Source organism: Euphorbia lathyris, chromosome 7, assembly GCF_963576675.1.
Source record: "Euphorbia lathyris chromosome 7, ddEupLath1.1, whole genome shotgun sequence".
Taxonomy (NCBI): Eukaryota; Viridiplantae; Streptophyta; class Magnoliopsida; order Malpighiales; family Euphorbiaceae; genus Euphorbia; species Euphorbia lathyris.
Genome location: NC_088916.1, coordinates 59,227,655 through 59,246,036, shown reverse-complemented (window position 1 = coordinate 59,246,036; position 18,382 = coordinate 59,227,655). Strand labels below are relative to the sequence as shown.

The 18,382-nt window shown below is 32.4% G+C and overlaps 1 protein-coding gene and 1 long non-coding RNA gene across 5 annotated transcripts; both read right to left on the bottom strand.

The window, feature by feature from the left end:
• Positions 1 to 1,780: 1,780 nt before the first annotated feature.
• LOC136235798 (uncharacterized) lies at positions 1,781 to 6,082 on the bottom strand. Of its 3 annotated transcripts, none has more exons than XR_010691934.1 (4): positions 5,645 to 6,082; positions 5,425 to 5,515; positions 4,783 to 4,943; positions 1,781 to 2,069 (listed from the first exon to the last, which is right to left on the bottom strand). It is a non-coding gene; the product is annotated as an uncharacterized lncRNA (long non-coding RNA). The 3 variants fall into 3 exon arrangements; XR_010691933.1 differs by having other exon boundaries at positions 4,783 to 4,940; XR_010691935.1 differs by lacking the exon at positions 5,425 to 5,515 and having other exon boundaries at positions 4,783 to 4,940.
• A 3,862-nt stretch (positions 6,083 to 9,944) lies between these two features.
• On the bottom strand, positions 9,945 to 14,824 carry LOC136200911 (glucan endo-1,3-beta-D-glucosidase-like). Of its 2 annotated transcripts, XM_065991415.1 has the most exons (5): positions 14,722 to 14,824; positions 12,081 to 12,745; positions 11,669 to 11,995; positions 10,280 to 10,598; positions 9,945 to 10,202 (listed from the first exon to the last, which is right to left on the bottom strand). In XM_065991415.1, the coding sequence occupies exons 1-5, from the start codon at positions 14,789 to 14,791 to the stop codon at positions 10,165 to 10,167; spliced, it is 1,419 nt and encodes a 472-aa protein (XP_065847487.1). In that variant the 5' UTR covers positions 14,792 to 14,824; the 3' UTR covers positions 9,945 to 10,164. The 2 variants fall into 2 exon arrangements, with proteins under 2 accessions (XP_065847487.1, XP_065847486.1); XM_065991414.1 differs by having other exon boundaries at positions 9,945 to 10,598.
• Positions 14,825 to 18,382: the final 3,558 nt, after the last annotated feature.

The following is an 18,382-nucleotide window of genomic DNA, read 5'->3' as shown; positions in this document are numbered from 1 at the left end:
TAAATTATGTCTAAAAATAAAAGATTTACGTAAAATTCATAGGTTTTACGTAAAACTCTATTTTCACAAGGTTTTTGAATTTTTTTCTTCTCAATAAAAAAAGGTTACGTAAATTTAGTCAAACTATACGTAAAATATATCAAAAAATAAAAGATTTACGTAAAGTTCAAAGGTTTTACGTAAAACGCCAATTTTCACAAGGTTTGTGGATTTTTTCTCCTAAAATAACAAGGTTACTTAAAATTAGTAAAACTATACGTAAATTATATCTAAAGATAAAAGATTTACATAAAGTTCATAGGTTTTACGTAAAACTCTATTTTCACAAGATTTGTGGATTTTTCATCCTATAATAGCAAGGTTACGTAAATTATGTCCAACTTTACGCAATTTATGTCAAAAAATTAAAGATTTACGTAAAATTCATAGGTTTTACGTAAAACTCTATGTTGACAAGGTTTGTGAATTTTTTCTCCTAAAATAAAAAAAGTTACGAAAATTTAGTCAAACTATACGTAAATTATATCTAAAAATAAAAGATTTACGTAAAGTTCAAAGGTTTTATATAAAACTCCAATTTTCACAAGGTTTGTGGATTTTTTCTCCTAAAATAACAAGGTTACGTAAATTTAATCAAACCTTACGTAAATTATGTCTAAAAATAAAAAATTTACGCAAAGTTCAAAGTTTTTACATAAAACTGTAATTTTAACAAGGTTTGTAGATTTTTTCTCCTAAATAAAAAAGGTTGCGTAAATTTAGTCAAACTATATTTAAATTATATCTAAAAATAAAAGATTTACGTAAAGTTCAAAGGTTTTACGTAAAACTCTAATTTTCACAAGGTTTGTGGATTTTTCATCCTATAATAACAAGGTTACATAAATTATGTCAAACTTTATGCAATTTATGTCTAAAAATAAAAGATTTACGTAAAATTCATAGGTTTTACGTAAAACTCTATTTTCACAAGGTTTGTGTACGTAAAGTTCAAAGGTTTTATGTAAAACTCCAATTTTCACAATGTTTGTGGATTTTTTCTCCTAAAATAACAAGGTTACGTAAATTTAGTCAAATCTTACGTAAATTATGTCTAAAAATAAAAGATTTACGCAAAGTTCAAAGTTTTTACATAAAACTCTAGTTTTCACAAGGTTTGTAGATTTTTTCTCCTAAATAAAAAAGGTTGCGTAAATTTAGTGAAACTATACGTAAATTATATCTAAAAATAAAATATTTACATAAAGTTCAAAGGTTTTACGTAAAACTCAAATTTTCACAAGGTTTATGGATTTTTTATCCTATAATAACAAGGTTACGTAAATTTAGTCAAACCTTACTTAAATTATGTCTAAAAATAAAAGATTTACGTAAAATTCATAGGTTTTACGTAAAACTCTATTTTCACAAGGTTTCTGAATTTTTTTCTCCTCAATAAAAAAAAGGTTACGTAAATTTAGTCAAACTATACGTAAATTATATCAAAAAATAAAAGATTTACGTAAAGTTTAACTAAATTTTCGTAACCTTTTTTTATTGAGGAGAAAAAATTCACAAACCTTGTGAAAATAGAGTTTTACGTAAAACCTATGAATTTTACTATTCAAATGCAACCATTTGCAACTGAATTTTAGTCGTAAACATTTGTGAAACGGTCCTAAAAACTACTCCCCTTTTCATTTTTCCAATTCTTCAGTTTCCAAAGGATTAATTCGAAACTTGCAGCAAATTAATTACATCTAAAAAAATTGAATTGAAGAGAGTTGGCGATCAAGAAAAATAAGATTTCTAAATTAAAATTGGTCAATTATTTCTTCAATCATATAAACAAATAAATAAAAATAGGCAAATCAAGTAGAAATTTCTCCAAGATTTTGCAAAACTGTGCAGGTAGTGATGCATAACAAATACAAGATATAAAATCTACAAACAGATATTGAAACTCAAGAAATTCATGTAGAAAAGCTTTAACTCTACAAACAGACGAGAAGCTCGCTTCCTTAGAAGGAAATAAAGGTACCCATGGCATGGGTGCTAAGACTTCCTTTCCTGTGACACATCCTCTTCCACTGCATGAAAGCAAAACAAAATATAAATCAATTAGAAAGAAATCTGAAGTTGTATACCATATATTAGACTTCTTTAAGTACCACAAAAAAGCAATAGAAAGATATCTATTCAACAAGTGCATAACCATCAAACAATTTGCTTATAAGTTACCAAAACTTAGCCCGAGAAACGAATATGATAATACACGATTGAATACACCTTTAAGCCATGAAAGAAGTAACTTAGGACTTTTTAAGCCATCTGGCAGAGCAACACTGAACAAAATCAGATTGTGTATATAATAGTGTCTTTAGATGCCAGTTACATACACATAGTTAAATCAAAGACCAAACACCTTATATCAAGTCAAAATGAAGTAAATAGTCAGCACATATTAAGCATATGTACCTAGTTTATTGGCTAAAATAGTATCTACATTTCATAGCTATTTGTGTTATGTCATAAAATGCTCTAAAAATATGATAAGAGCCAAATTTGACTCTATCATTTTTACAAAAATGCATATTTGGCCATAACTTACAAAATGGTACAAATTTAACCTTAACGTTTTCAAATAAGATCAATTTTAGTCCTAGGTTACCAAAAATTTGAATATGCTTTTATTGAACTCTCACATCGGACCTTTCAAACATGAATTATGTGTTACTAACACAATTACAAAAAAAAAAACCTATTAAAATGCTAATAACCAAGCTTCTTTTGATAACTAATCCAATCACTTAAATTAAAATGTTAAACACTTTCAAATTTTCAGTAATAATGCCCATTAGCATCAATAAATTTGAGCTTAAAAATTGAGTTTATTGACATTTTCAGGGTAAAAATGAGGCCAATTATTGTGATTTGTTTCTTTATTAAAATTTTAAATATGAGTTCAATAAAACGAGGAGAAAGTAGGTCAAGCATGAACCCACACCATTATTGACGAGAGAAAGTCACGTATTTGAGCATGATTTCTCCATATTTAGTAATTAAGGAGTTGGAGGCATCAGCAACAAAGTATATATGTGTCACTTAACCAATTCAACAACTGAGTGGCCTCCTATTTTATGAGCCAGAAATATAGACTTAACTATTTCTCCTGTAAGTTTAAACCTCAAAATTTAGCCAAATTAACAGCAACATTCATACAACTCAACATGTAGTTGCTTAGATCTAGAAAATATAGATTCAACTATATTTTAACTATAGTTGACTATGTTTTGTTTAGCTACAAAATATTGCTTAGAAAGTAACTAAAGAAGTAATCTTTTACACTATTGAATAAAGCCATCAAATGAAACTATAATGCACAATAAGATATCACAGCTATTTTTGTTTAGCACCAGCTCCAACAAGGGAATACTTTTCTGTAAGTCGTTGTTTTCTATCACTTGCTGATGATGCTGAGTTAATCAAGAATGGTGCTGAGTTATCAAGTCAGCATAATTGTATGTAATCAAGTCAGCATGAAGTAATTCAACAAGTCGGTATAATGCTGAGTTATCAAGTCAGCATGGCTGTGGTCAGCATGGTACTGAGGTGTTAATACAGGTCATCATGGTCTTGCTGTGTTACCAGTGGTCAGTAGGTCTTGCTGAGTTAGTACATTTTGAGTAAGGATATTTTGGGTATTTTCACAACCTTGTAAAGGCTATAAAAGGTCTGGGTTGGGAAGTAGTTTCATACGAGAGATTATTCTTAGACTAAGTCATTAGTGTACACTGTGATATACTGAGTTGGAGGTTGGGAAAACACGAGAGTTTCTAGAGAGGAAACTGTTTCAATCTTGTTGTAATCTCCATTGATTAGTGAAGTTGCTGGATGTAGGCAGTTAAGCCGAACCAGGGTAAATTCTGTGTGTATTCTTTTGATTGTTGTTTCAAGATCCAATCTGTGATCTTTCTGAACTTTGTTTATCTGTGTGGTTGATTGATCGTTCGAAGTATAGTTCAACATTTTCAATTCTTTTTTTTAACATTAATAATAAATTTTCATTTTTGGTGGCTAGAAACTTGTTTGAAAATCTAAGATACAGTCCAAGCCTTTTGCAACCTATTAGTAATAGCTTTACACGATAAAACAACTAAGCATTTATGGTCATATTAGTCCAAAAGTAATATGTATCAACATATTGTTGAATTACGATGCTAATATGTGCCATTTTGAACTAATTTGACAAAAATATAACAAGTTGAAGGACCAAATCGAAATCCAAAACTTAATTTGTAGCAAATTAACTTCACAAGCAAAGTTAAATGATCAAATTGACTATTTATCAGAGCTTTTCCCTGTCTGTTTTTAGGAATTGAAGCAGAACAGGTGCTAAACTACCTTAACCTATGCTAACATTTTCACAGCCATCCATAATTCCTCAATGGTTATACAACATCTTTCTAGTACGAATTTTCTGAATGAGATTTCTTATAAAGTATTCTTAATCATATAGTATTCACCATTCTATCTAAGAAAATAAATCTACACTTACATAATTTTATAATGCAAGTCTCCAATATCTTTTTAATTAGTAAGACGCTTTCCTAGAAAGAAAAAAAGGAATTGAAGATTCTAATGTGAAATGGGATAAACATAACCATTGCTAACAGGAGATTCTAGTTTCACATTACCCAGTAAGCTGACTAACAGCATTTGCCCACTGCAGCCAGCTTACAGAGAACCTTCAGAAGGAAGCTTATGAATAGCACAATCCGATTTATCACTGGAATTAAGTACCTTTTTCATATGCTCCAAATCCGATCTTACTATGTTTGACACGAATTCACAAATTTGCTTGTGCCGACCTGTAAAGAATAGAGAACAGTAGACTCATGCCTATAACAACATTATTCATAAATGAACCTTAACTGCTCTGTCTTCCAAATCAACCTAAGCTGCTTCAGACCAAAAAAAAAATGAAGAAATCAAATAAATAAATAAATCCTAGTTGATTAAAGTACCAAATAACTAGACAAGTTTCTAATGAGATGACACAACTAGCATTCAATAATCATAGGTTATATTATGTCATTATATTCTTATACAAACTAAAATTATAAGGATGGCCACTAAAAAAATAGTAATTCTGATGTTAAATGAACAAATGTTTCAAAGAATATATTTTCAACTTTCATCACCATTACAATTATCAACCTAGAAAAAATTGGCATGTGCAGATCCCAAAACTAAGCTTTAATAGCCTTTGATTCCATATTGCAAGCAACAAAAGTAAAGGCAATTGGGTTGTTATGAAATAGTACAAGAAACAGCAAAGTATGAACATGTATGAAATTAAAGATCTATACATGTGGGCAACCTCTATCAAAGAACAACTGATCGGACATGAAACCCAGAAATGATAAATGGAATAGAAATTACCACAGAGAAAAATAAAATGAAAATTAGTGTTGAAGGAGATGTTGAAAAACAGACCGTCTTGAAATTTTCTCTCTCAATTCAGAATCAAAATCTACCATCCAAAATCAGAAGTAGATGGCGTGCAAAAATCAGAAAATATATTTTAAAAATTGGAAGATGAAATTGACAATAGGAATGGAGAGAAAGATTTGACTAATACATAAGAAAGATCGAAAATTACCTTGCAAAAGATTTATGTTCCGACTGTCCCTCTTCCCCTTTTCATTCATGCATCCATTCATCTTGAAATCCAGAAACTGAAATTTAATCAAATATAATGGGATGGGTTTAAGGAAATAATAATAGAGCAGATGAATTAAAGACCAATCGAATCAGAGAGACTCAAAACAATCTAAAACAAAACCAAACTAACGGTAATGCAGGACGATAACACTGCACCAAAAAACTGCTTGAAATCGGAAAAGATCAACACCAATAGCAAAAAAAAAAAAAGGAGATTGCAGAAGAGTTTAAACGTGATGGAGATGATAATCGACAAGAGGAGGCAATACTGAAGCAGGGGCGTGGGGAAGAGAAGTAGTAGGGAAGGAGACAATGGAGCAAATGCGAGGTGTAGAAAAGAGGTGGAGAGAGAAGTAGATGATTTTACCGGAACAAACATTAACTGGTTAGAATAATTTAATCATCCCCTAAAATAATTGAATGGATCAGATCAGGTGTGATTGTAATCAACGGCAATGTAAACAAAGTAAGGTATACTTTGTTTCTGGACAAAGTGAGGATAGCCTGCACCAAAAGTTGAGGTGTAATTGTTGGAAAAAAAATCATATGATATATGAAATATTACTTTGATTTCTTTTTTATTTTGAAAAATAATTATTCAAAGGAAATTATCTTCTTTCAATAATAAAATAAAAAAATAAAAAAAACAGAAAAACAGAAAAAATATGATAAATGGAAAAATAGAAAAAATATGATAAATGGAAAAACAGAAAAAAGCGTGAAAAAAAAATCACGATAAAAATGAATATAGGATTAGGTTTTTAGTTGTTTTTTTACCGTTTTTCATATTTTTTTTTGAAGTTTTTTACATTTTATTCGTAACGTGTTTTTCGTTTTCTCATTTTTCATGTTTTTTTAGGGTAAATTTCATCAATGGTGTACAATATTTGCCTCATTTCACACTTTAGTATACAACATTCATTTTGTCTCACTAATATGTATGACCTTATAGGCGACCTCCCACTTTGGTGTACAACAGATAAAAATAACCGGTTAACGTCTGATCAACGCGCCAACTCATCATTTTTCAACCACCCATTTAAAAAAGTGGGATCCATTTCTTATACAATTACAAAAATACCATTCTCTTTTGCAATTACAAAAATACTCTCATCCCCTTCATCCCCTTCTTTGTAACCCTCTCTCTATATTTCTGTTTCTCTTTCCAACTCCCCTCTCTCTTTCTCTCTAAGTTCTCTCTCTTTCTTTCGATCTCTATATATTTCCCTTAATTGAGAAAATATTCACTTAGAAGTTGAAAAAAAAACAAAATTAATAAAATATATTCATGAATCAATGAAACTACTCAGGGCGCTTCTTCTCTATCACTTCCGTAGTTGTTCCACTTCTCCTTAGCTTTTGGTGGGTCGATATCAACGAGGCCTAGAGTGGAGAAGATGACGAAAATTCAAAATGGGAGGCAGCAAAACCCTTCAAGTTTCACACATATACTTGGTTGAATTCTAAGCTCATTTCATTACACGTTTGACTCTCTCATTTTCTACCCAAAATAAAAGGTGAACTATTCAATGCAAAATTTAGGCACATTAAAAATATAAAATAATAAGAGAAGGCTTTAATGCTTTAATGGGTGTTTACATATAATATGGTTTTGTTTTTGTATTGGAAAGAAAAAGAAGAATAAAGAATGAAAGGTATTGGGGGTTGTGTGTCTCATGATTCTGATTTTGTAAGGAGATGCAAGAGGAACAAGAAGCTTTCATGCTGCATTTTCTACCAACAATTCTTCTTTTCCCCAATTTCATTAACTCGAATTTGAGAAGCGAAGAGTTCCTACTGGTTCAAATCCCTTGCACAACAAGTGCAGGCAGACGTAACTGATCCATTTTGTCCTTTCGGTCAGATTCATTTTTTCAGTTTCATATAATTATTTTAATTTACGTTTTGCTATATGAATACGATAAGATGATGAAAATTCAGTGTCAAATTTGGAATAGGAGGAAAACAATTTGGATTTTGAATTATCAAACCCAGAAGAAGGGAGGGGATTCGATTTTCATCAATCTTTTCCTCAATGCAGACAATGATGGTCCACTACTAACACACCAGATCTCTCGTTCTTCAAAATACATGTCCATGTTTTGTTTTTTAATTTATCAAGTTAAGAGAGAGCGGAGTTGGAGAGAGAGAAAAAAAATAGAGGGAAGAAGATGGTGAACAATGTGAAAAAATTGAAGTATAAAGGTAAAAAAGAGAAATATATAAAACTTATTTTTTTTTTTTTTTTATACTTGGTGGATCTACTTTTATTAATGAATACGATGAAAAATAATGATTTGGCATATGGACTTCGATTTGATCGGTCAAACATGTCATTTTTACATGTTGTACATCAAAGTGGGAGATCAGCTATAAGTTCGTACATATTACTGAGACAAATTGAAGGTTGTACACCAAAGTGTGAAAATTGGTAAAGGTTATACACCATTGATGAAATTTACCCGTTTTTTTCATTCAGTTTTTTTTTACCGTTTTACAAGTTTTCTCGTTTTTTATTTTGTTTTTCGCCAATTTTTTTCATTTTTACTTTTATTTCACGTTTTTTTCCATGTTTTCTCGTTTTTTTCTTCGGTTTTCACATTTTTTCTTCATTTGTTTCATTTTTTCACAAATTGTTAAACGAGTCAACTCAATTAACTCGCTATCCAATCCGTTTATTATATGAGTTAGTTGGATCGAATATTAAAAAGCAGAGGGGGAGTCAGAGCTGAACAAACTCTTTAAGAAAGTAAGATATTTTCCTTTTTTTTGTTAACTAATTTTTCTTATCAACCCATCACTGAAAAATTATATATTATTTTCTTGCAAACAAACGAAGTCTAAAAGAATATTATGAAATAAGTGGAGGCTTTATCATGGGTAAATTACATACGTGGTGTACAACCTTTACCCGTAATAACACTTTGGTATACAGCAGGTAAAAATGACCGGTCAATGCTCAGTCAACACGCCACCTTAGCTTTGACCGGTTAAAAAGTCAAAAAAATTCAACCACTTAATATAAAATTACTTCTATACCCCTATCTCTTCATATCTTCATCTTCTTCCTTCTATTTCTTTCTCTCTCTTCAAATTTGTTTCTCTCTCTAACCTTTCTCTTTGAATTTCTTTATCTCTCTAGCCTCTCTCATTAAAATCCCCTAATCTATCTTTGAGAATATTGATGTTGGAAGTCCTAATATTAACAAATTAACAAATTTAAAGATGTGTAATAGGTCTAAATATAAGTTCAGGATACTAAACAATAAAAATGCATTCTTAACGCATTGTTAACGTCATATTAATATAATGTCAGTTGTTAAGTGTAACAATGGCTAACAACAATCTAATTGTAGTTTTTTTAGAAGAGAAATTTAATTATAATTATTTTCATGATAAGTGCAAAGTTGTCTAGGTAATCAATCTTTTCTACATGTTGATATGTAAATCAATCTTTTCTACATGTTGATATGTAAATCGATGATTGAGAAGGATTTCAAGCTTTCTATATTGCAAGGTTGATTCTTGTAAATAAAGGAGATGTCTAAGTCAGTTCAAGTCTCAAATGTCGAGAAAGAAAAAGAAGAAACGAGATTAGGATTTTTAGAGTACTTATAAAGGATTACTTATCACTTTGTATTTATAGGTTGTTATACTTTTCTATTAGAGCTTTTGAGACGTCACTCATTTTTTTTAAATTGATAAATCCCTAATTTCTTCTTCCTAATTTGTCATTTTTTTAAATTGATAAATCCCTAATTTCTTCTTCCTAATTTGTCAAATTTCTTACCAAATAAAAGGCCTGGACAGATCCTAAAAGCATCAATTGTTGATACTTTTTATTACCCATTACATATAATATTCAATGGATTAAGTTTCATGATTAAGTTAAGGTTTAAAGGTTAAAATGAAATTTCAGCGAATTGCATGACTTTAGGGACACTTATTCTTTTTTTCATCGTCTAACAGAAAAATTCTAAAATGTTAGATCGATCAATTAGATCATGCCACGTCAGCACCACTGCTGTGTGCTGGCGTGACATGATATTCCAGACCAATTTGGTTTGGAACCACGGTAAAAAGTCTGAAGAATCATAAATCCGTCACTAACAACAACAACTATCAACTAACAGTTGAAGCAAACACGCAAACACGCGCCCAACAGTACTCCACATTTGTGATTAATATAATCTATTCATTTAATCATAAACACAATTAGAAAGAGGAAAAACAGAGAATTATAGGCACATTTGCATATTTCTGTCCACTCAACATAACACAAAATTACATGTACTTGTAAATCCACATATACATGGATTTTTGCCACCTAACCAGCTCCAAAGAAATACATAACAAATTTATTTACAAGCATCACATATAGCACAACATAGGAAAATTAAGAAAAGAGCAGAAAACATCCACATCTTTGTAGAACTATATATACAGCCCCTTCACTCTTCAGGAGGTTCCACCAGGATAATTGCAAGCATTATAGCCTAAAGGAAGGTTTAAAGAGAAAGAATGTAACATATATAAAGATGCAGTAAGATGGGGATAAATTTCAGAAACTTACTAGGATTTTTGAATGAAATAATGGCTGTTTGTGAGAAATCACAGTCCAATTGATTTCTAGTGGATGTTTGATAGAGTAGATTCATGGCATAAGCAGCATGTGAAGCTACTGTATTCGGTTCGTAGCAAGGTCCTCCTGGTTGAACTGGACTACAATCTACCCCTTGTCCGCAGGCATAATCCAGATTTTGCTGCAACTGCGCGTTGGAGACACCGCCTTTTGGTAAACACCATGTTGCTGTGTTTGGTGTTGGTGATGTTGCTGTGTTTGGTGTTGGTGATGGAGTTAATGGAGCTTGTACTGGCGAAGAAGATGGTGTCTAATTTAACCATGATAACTTGTGTTAGTAGATTGTAACTTAAATGGAGAAAGTCTAAATTTACCGTTTAATGTTTTTGGAGAAATGTAGATATACCTCTAACGTAAGAAATGATAAAAAATTTCCAACTTGGAGTAATTTTGGGCCTAGATAACGTTATATGGAGCATAGTTGTTAAAGGCTCACCTTAGGCGAGGCTTAATAAGTCCTAGGCAAGGCTCAGTTTAAAACACTCTCTCGCTTTCTGCGCCTCACCTGGGCTTCATAAGCTCTCCTCAGACGCGCCTCTTCTTCGTCCTCCCATTAAAAATTAAAAATAAATGTTGATTAATCTCAACCACTTATCCTACTTAGTAAACTATCTAAACCGGTGATCTTAAGTAAATAAGAATAAGAGACTTGAAAATAGAAGCGAGTGAAGAACAATTAAGAGACATAAAATGAGAGGAACTCTTTCAGGCTGCAATCTTAGTATCTTAGTCCCTATTGTCAACACTTGGTTTTTTTGAGGTTTAATATTATACAATATTAATGACATTAGTATTAAGCATTGATAATTTGATTTGGTATTTTTTTTTTTCATTTTTTGGGCTTTCCGTTCATACCCTTGTGCTCCCCTAACGCCTTAGGGCGGCTTGCACTTTTAATAACTATGACATACAGCAATTTTGAATCCAAGTAACAGAACCATTAAAACATGACTCTTACTTGAGTCCAAAGGCAGAGGACATAGGGTTACCTAGGCATCTCTGGTCATCGGGAACCATCTCTTATAGGGTTATTAAAGCGTGGTTCCCTTGTCTATTCCTTCATTTTCATATGCGAGGTATTGATTGGATACCCAACAAATGAAGGGCTATCCATCTGTTTTTTTCCTCCAGTCCAGGCCAGAGTGCAAGGATCTAAGCTTAAAATTACTCCATGTTGGAAACATTAAGGACAAAATTTTACAATTTATCTTAGAAACATGTATGCATTTCCCCAAAAGCATTAGGGGCAAAATTTAACCTTATATCTAACTTAAATTGATTTTAAATTAAATTGAATCGAACTGAAACATTGATGCTCACCTGACTAGTAGTTTTGGAGAGTCCAATATCATAAGTCATGGTGAGATCAGGCTTGAAAAGTCCGAATGATCGCTCAGAAGAAGGTCCAGGTTTCAAATCTTCATCATAAAGGGCAAATAGATATGTATCTACTGATTTCCCTGGCATCAGAGGTGTACCTACCATGGATCTAAGATGAGCTATCAAATTCCCATTATAACCTTTAGCATTCTCATAGCTAGGTGCTACTTCATCGCTGTCTCCCTTGTAAGGCCATCCAGTCTCTGCTATCACAATCTCAACATTCTTAAACCCCATTGAACTCAAAGCAGAATAAACAGCATCAACCTGCAATTCATTTCTATAACAAAGTTACCACAGCTTTATTCGAATTACTCTACGAATAAGTTCAATTAAAAGCACAAACTCATACCTGAGCATCAAACATGTTCATGTACTTAATCTTTGTGTTTCCATCTACACGTCCTTCATTCGGTTGAAAAAGGCAAAATGCGAGTGTCTCAGGCCTCGGATCGCTCCGGTAAGCAAAATACGGGTATGGATTGATAGCAAAAGGCGAACCAGTAGCATTATTAAATCCCAACAAACCCTTAATCAAATCGCCAAAGCTAGGATCGAAGCTTCCAGCAGACGGTGGCTCCGATTGCTTTAGCACTGCCATAGAATGAACCGTAGACACCTTAATTTTACCCCCGAGCGATGCAGCCTCGAGGGCATTCTGGACATTTTGCATCGCCGGCAATAGGTTCGTCATTAGGTTCTGATCACCGGAAGCGAAAACTTCATTGCCGACGTTGATTAGGATGATTTTGCTAGCAGGATAGAAGGGGATAACATTGGAATCGATCCAACTCTTGGCGAAGTTGGGATCAGAGGCCAGTGAAGGAATGTCGCCATTAGAGGTGCCGATGGTGATTCCGATTCCGGTGTTTGCTAGGGCTTTGATTATAGCTGGATCTGATCCGTATAATCTGACCTTCTGGATTGAGGTGGATTGGAGGAGCTTTGCGGTGGCTGACGGCGGAGGAAGATTGTCCGCCACTTGGCCATAGTTTACACCGATGAATGATTGCGAATCTGCATAATGTTGAGAATTATTAACAGAATCCTTAAGCGTTTATTGGGAGGCAAACAGGCGATTTGAAAATAAAAATGTAAAAACAGAGTATATACTATATAGCCGTTATTTTTTCAAAATTCAGTTTTATTCTTCTTGGTACAAGAAGACCAACTGAAAAACCTCAAGTCCAGTTTTCATGGTGAAGTAACTGGATTTTCCCACAATAATGCTTTTGAAAAGTATCATCCAAAGCCAATCCCTAGTTTAAACTTTGGTTTAATATATAATTATGGGATAAAATGAAAAAAAAAAAAAAAATCTCCAAATTAGCAACCAACCAAGAGTAATCATATCTCTAAATGTTTGTAGATTAAATCAATTTTACCCCAATTATAATTATACACTAGATTAAAGACACGTAAACACACGTGAATTTAAAAAAAAAGTTGCAAAAAAATCGTATGCATAACATGAGCTAAAAAAATAAAAAATTTAGATGTTTTTGATGTTTTTGATGAGTGGAAAAAAAGATTCATGAATGCATAGATTGTTTTATTAATAAAAATCAAAATTACCGAACTTTTAAAATTTAGGAGTAAAATGGGCTACTTATAAAAATTAAAAGCATAATTGTATTATTTATAGCGTGTAAAATTAATATTGGCCGGCGGCCAATATTGAAGGTATTTTTATATCTTATTCGTGTAATTATACACCTAAACTTATTGCTTTTTTTTTTTTTGTATGATTGACATTCTAAATTTATATGGACCTATAATCTATTAAACATTTAGGACCTGTTTGGTTCGGCTGTTAGCTAATAGCTGTTGCGGTTGCGGTTGCGGTTAGCTGTTTGTAGTTGCAGTAAGCTGTTAGTTGTTGTTGTTAGTTGTTTGTTATTAGCAGTTTAATTACTAGTGTTTGGTAAAATTATATTGAACCGTTGCTGTTCGGATTTAAAATGTCTAAAATGGACATGTTTTAAATTAATAACGATAAAATTATAAAAGGGAAAATGTGAAAAAATACCTATAAAATTGGTTTTGGCTACTAACATTATGGGTATAATTGCACCATTTTAGACGTTAAGGTTAAAATTCCCTCTAGCTATAAATGTTAAGGGTATTTTTGCATATTATCCTATTATAAAATAAAAAATGTGTTACACAAATTAATAAAAAATAATCTATATAAAAAATAAAAAATTTATTGAACGCAATAGAACCATGTTCTTCCGGTAATTATGTTGTAGAAATATAAATAATGTTAAAGAATAAATATATTCTGCGGAAATAAGAAGAATAATTTTATCAATAACATATAACTACAAACAGTTGTTTATGAAAAACTCCAAATAGAAACTTTTCGTGAAACGCTCCAGAATGCTGCAGTTTCCTGAGAAAATGTTAAACGCTGCGGTTATGTAAACCTAACCAAACGCTATATTTCATGCGGTTTGGAGTGAAACGCTAAACGCTCTTCCGAAAAGCTGAAACAAACACCCTCTTCAACTTATGAATTTTGAACCTATTTTCTGATTTAGCGGATTTCAAAATTGATATGCACCGCCAAGACAAACTTTTATCTAAATACATTCTATATTTTATCCGCACATAAACAGGCCTTACTATATTTTGGCAGGGGAAGGTTTGCCTCCAGTACACCCTTGTGGTTGGACCTCTCCTCGGACCCTCGCTCAGCGGGGACGCGTAGTGCGACCGGGCCGCCTTTTTTTATAAACAGGCCTTACTAAATGATTTTTTTTTTATCAGAAAAGACATTATTTTGGAAAAAAATCCGAAGAAACAGAGATAAAATAAAGTTAAGGGATTTCAAAATGAAATTTCAGTCATCTTCTTCACTAATAGTTAGTAAAGCTACTTTATCAAAGACAATATGACAGAAGTTGTTGTCAAGAAAACAACATAAAGATTAAGAAATGATACAATAAATTTCATAAAATTAATTGAAGACAAAAATAGTAAGAACTTACTGGCGATGCATAGAGCCTGTAAGAGAGAAAGAAGAAGCAAGGGAGCACTGTAATAAGAAACAAGCTCCATGTCTTTCTTTTGCTCTTCCAAACCTAAAATGGAGATTTAAATATATAATATAGGCCTAAGGGGCAGAATCGTTAATACGCTATCGGTGGCTAATTACTTACTTTCTAAAAGCAACTACATAAAACAAAAATTGAACATAAAGCTTTCACATGTATATATTATAAAAAGAAATAATGTTTGAAATTGTTTAGGGATATCCTAACATTTACAAGGAAAATGCTAATTTTATTTTAACAAATGATGACCTATCGATAATCTCCGATGGAATTTTTCGAGTAGGTTCATTCTGTGTTGGGAGTGGTCTCCTGAATAGTACTTCGATAATCAAGTAAGAAAGAAGTGTAAGAGATTAGAGAGAGAGAGTCTCAACCCGTTACTTCGATGCCATGGGGTAGCGTTTATAGATGTTGGGCTGAAACAGAAGGACTAAGAGTTCATTGGACCTGATTTGTACTCGATTCAACGTATTGGTAGATCCAGGTTTATAATGATGTGGGGCATCTCCTTGGAGGATCGGGTCCGGACGAAGGAAGTCGGAGAAAGAGCCAAGCACGAGCAACAAGCGAGTAAAGAGGCTAAAACAGTACCACATAGCAGGTCATCAGCTCAGGCACGCTCCGCGTGAGTGACAGCACGCTTCGCGTGCTTGAAGGTTTGATCCGGAGAAGAGTTCAACAGCCAATTCACGCTCCGTTTGGATTTGGGCACGCTCCGTTGAGGGAAGGCACGCTCCGCGTGAATTAGGGTTGTTCCGGAGAAAAGTCCAGGAGGTCACCTACGTGGGGCTTGGATTGGGCACGCTCCGCTTGGAGAAAACACGCTCCGCGTGAAAGAATGAATGATCCGAAGAAAAGTCCGAAAACCCATCCATGCTCCGCTTGGAATTAGACACGCTCCGCGTGCCTTCACTTTAATGAACTGAACTTGCCGCTTACTCCAGCTTCCTCCTTAATTACAATCCTGCCACTCCTTATTTACAACCTTTGCCATTCCCTAATTACAACTCTACCACTCCTATATTTACACCTATGCCACCCCTTTATATTTAACCCAATTTACCCTTATCTTGTTATTTTAATTAGTTATGTTCTTTACCCTTTATTGTAATTTGGCAATTAGGTTTTAGATGATATAAATTCATCTCTTTTCCTTTCCTTGTAATCCCTAACTTTTTATCAATCAAATTAATCATCTTCTTCAAGAAGCTTTGTTAAGGGTTTCACCTTCAACAATGGGTATTTCATTATTCCTATGGATTTAGTCCATAAAACCGGGATTAACTCCTTCTAGTTTAGCTAGAGAAGAAATATCTTTGTTAGTTTACGATTAAAACTCTCATACGATTTCGATCTGTATCATATAAGATATTTGAGAGTGAGCCTGTTTTATATAATCTGTATTGAGCCTTTTATGTGGAAGTCATTTGCTATATCAGGAAGTCTTTTGGCAGATGGCAAAAAAGAGTGAGGCATTTGATGCAAACTGATTCATTTGTTGTGAACATGCAGGTGGTGTGTGAGTGACTGTAAAGGTAACTTAATGTCTTTGGGACGTGTTTGTTGGGGTCCCAAATATTTCAATTGTAATAAAGATGTCGTCGTTTTTAATTCCAAGGGTAGGAAATGAGACGACATTTGGGTTTATCACCAAGCACTATAAATAGAGCCTTGCAAAACTCCATTTAAAACATTTGTTTCTTTCTTTCCTATAAAGATATATGTAAGCTTATTTTTAAGAGGGTTTCAGAACTATAAAGAGGGTGCGAGCGCATTTCCTGCATCTCGGGCGTCAAGGTGTCAAGTTGTTGTCTATTGCGAGGCCAATCTACTCATCCATTGTTTCGGATTTTCTTTCATCATTACTTGGGTGTCTATTTTCTTTCAGTATACACTCCGACGATCAAGTTAGCATAGAGAAACTAAGAGTGGAGCTAGATACGTAATAAGTAAAGAGTTCTAGAGAGAGAATGGTGTTTCATAGCCTTTACCAATAACGTCGTCCTATTTATAGGGTTTGAGCAATGAGTTTAATGAATGTGCTTTTGGGCATTTGACAAAGTGGGTCTGACCTCTGTTGGACTTGCCTTTTGAATGAGCGTGGAGATGAGATTTTCGGACTTAATACATTTGTCGACTTATATTTCTATAATATCTTATTTAATTAATTATTAATTAATAAATAAAACTGACTATTAACATAAATTATGAGTACTATATATATAATTAACTAATGATGGAAAGAAAAACTTAAAATTTTATAAATTTTTTCATTGGTTTATTTTTTTAACTAAATAGTTGAATGTAACAAAACTCATTGACTTGTAATATATTTCTAAGAAATAAGACTAATTTTTTTTCGAGTGATATTACGCTCGCATTGGACTGTTAGCCGTTTTTTAAGAGGGTTTTGTAATTTAGTGCTCCTGTATTTTTAGAGCGGTTCGATTAATCGATCCATTAGAATATTATGGCGACCCCTAATGCACTCAAGTATGATCTTACACTTAGGACCATGGTTAATTGAAGTTTGAATCCCTTAATTAATATTGGATTTGAAGGTGCATGGGGTATTAATAATTTCTTCTCTACTAAGAAATGACATCCCCTATATATGTAGGAAACGTGGCATAATTTCCAAAACACAAAAGAAGTTCAAAGAAAACATGGAATAAAGACAAAGTGATGAGGAAAGTAAAAGTAAAAGTAAAGCATATATTAATTAATTTAATTTTTAATGCTCTAAGGAAACAACTCATGTATGCAATTCAAAGAGTGCAAAGGTGAACTTCCTTTTTCCAATTCACTATTTTTGCAATCGGTGCTTAACTTAAAGCACTCCTTTTTTAATAGTCATCTAATATATTATTATATAAAACTTTAGATAAATGTAGATTTTTCTCAAAATAAAAATAAATATTATATTTTTTTATTAAAAAAAATACATAATTATATTTTTACTAAAATTTACTAATTTTTTTAGTTTGACACGGTGTACACTTATATTTAAACCTATCATATATTAGACCTATTACACCGCTAAATTTATCAATTTTGCCATCTGACACCATCAATAACGATTTGGTAAATTTCAAATATGACATGATATGTAACATGTTTTATAGTTTTTGATACTAAATCATCAAATAAAAGTGTTAGAGATTCAAAATTGACAAATTTAAATACGTAATAGTCTAATAGGTATAAATGGACAAGTTTAAACATGTGATGGATCAAAATATAACTACAAGGTGATATATAAAAAAACGTTACGAATTTAGATATATAATTGTATATCAAGTTGTAAATTTATCTATTTTTGAGGTAACCTACAAACTTAAGAATGTCTCGTTTTGACGAGTTAGTATTTAAAACTGAGTAAGAATGTATCGCTTTTGACGAGTTAGTAGTCATCGAAATCAATGAGCACTCTAAGTTGGAACTGTCGAAGAATTGATAAATTTCTTTCGAGAGCTGGGGTTGAGCGTCTAATAAACTCATTTTGGTGAGGCTCGAATGATGAAGATGATAAAGGCATCCAATGGACTTCCTGAGATAAATATGCCTTCCAAAATCTATTGGTGGAATGAGTTTT

Coding starts and splice junctions, on each gene's coding strand:
- LOC136200911 (XM_065991414.1), bottom strand. CDS start 14,791: ATGGAGCTTGTTTCTTATTACAGTGCTCCCTTGCTTCTTCTTTCTCTC. Junction 12,746..14,721: donor ACAGGCTCTATGCATCGCCA/GTAAGTTCTTAC, acceptor AACATTATGCAG/ATTCGCAATCATTCATCGGT. Junction 10,599..11,668: donor TCTCCAAAACTACTAGTCAG/GTGAGCATCAAT, acceptor TGGTTAAATTAG/ACACCATCTTCTTCGCCAGT.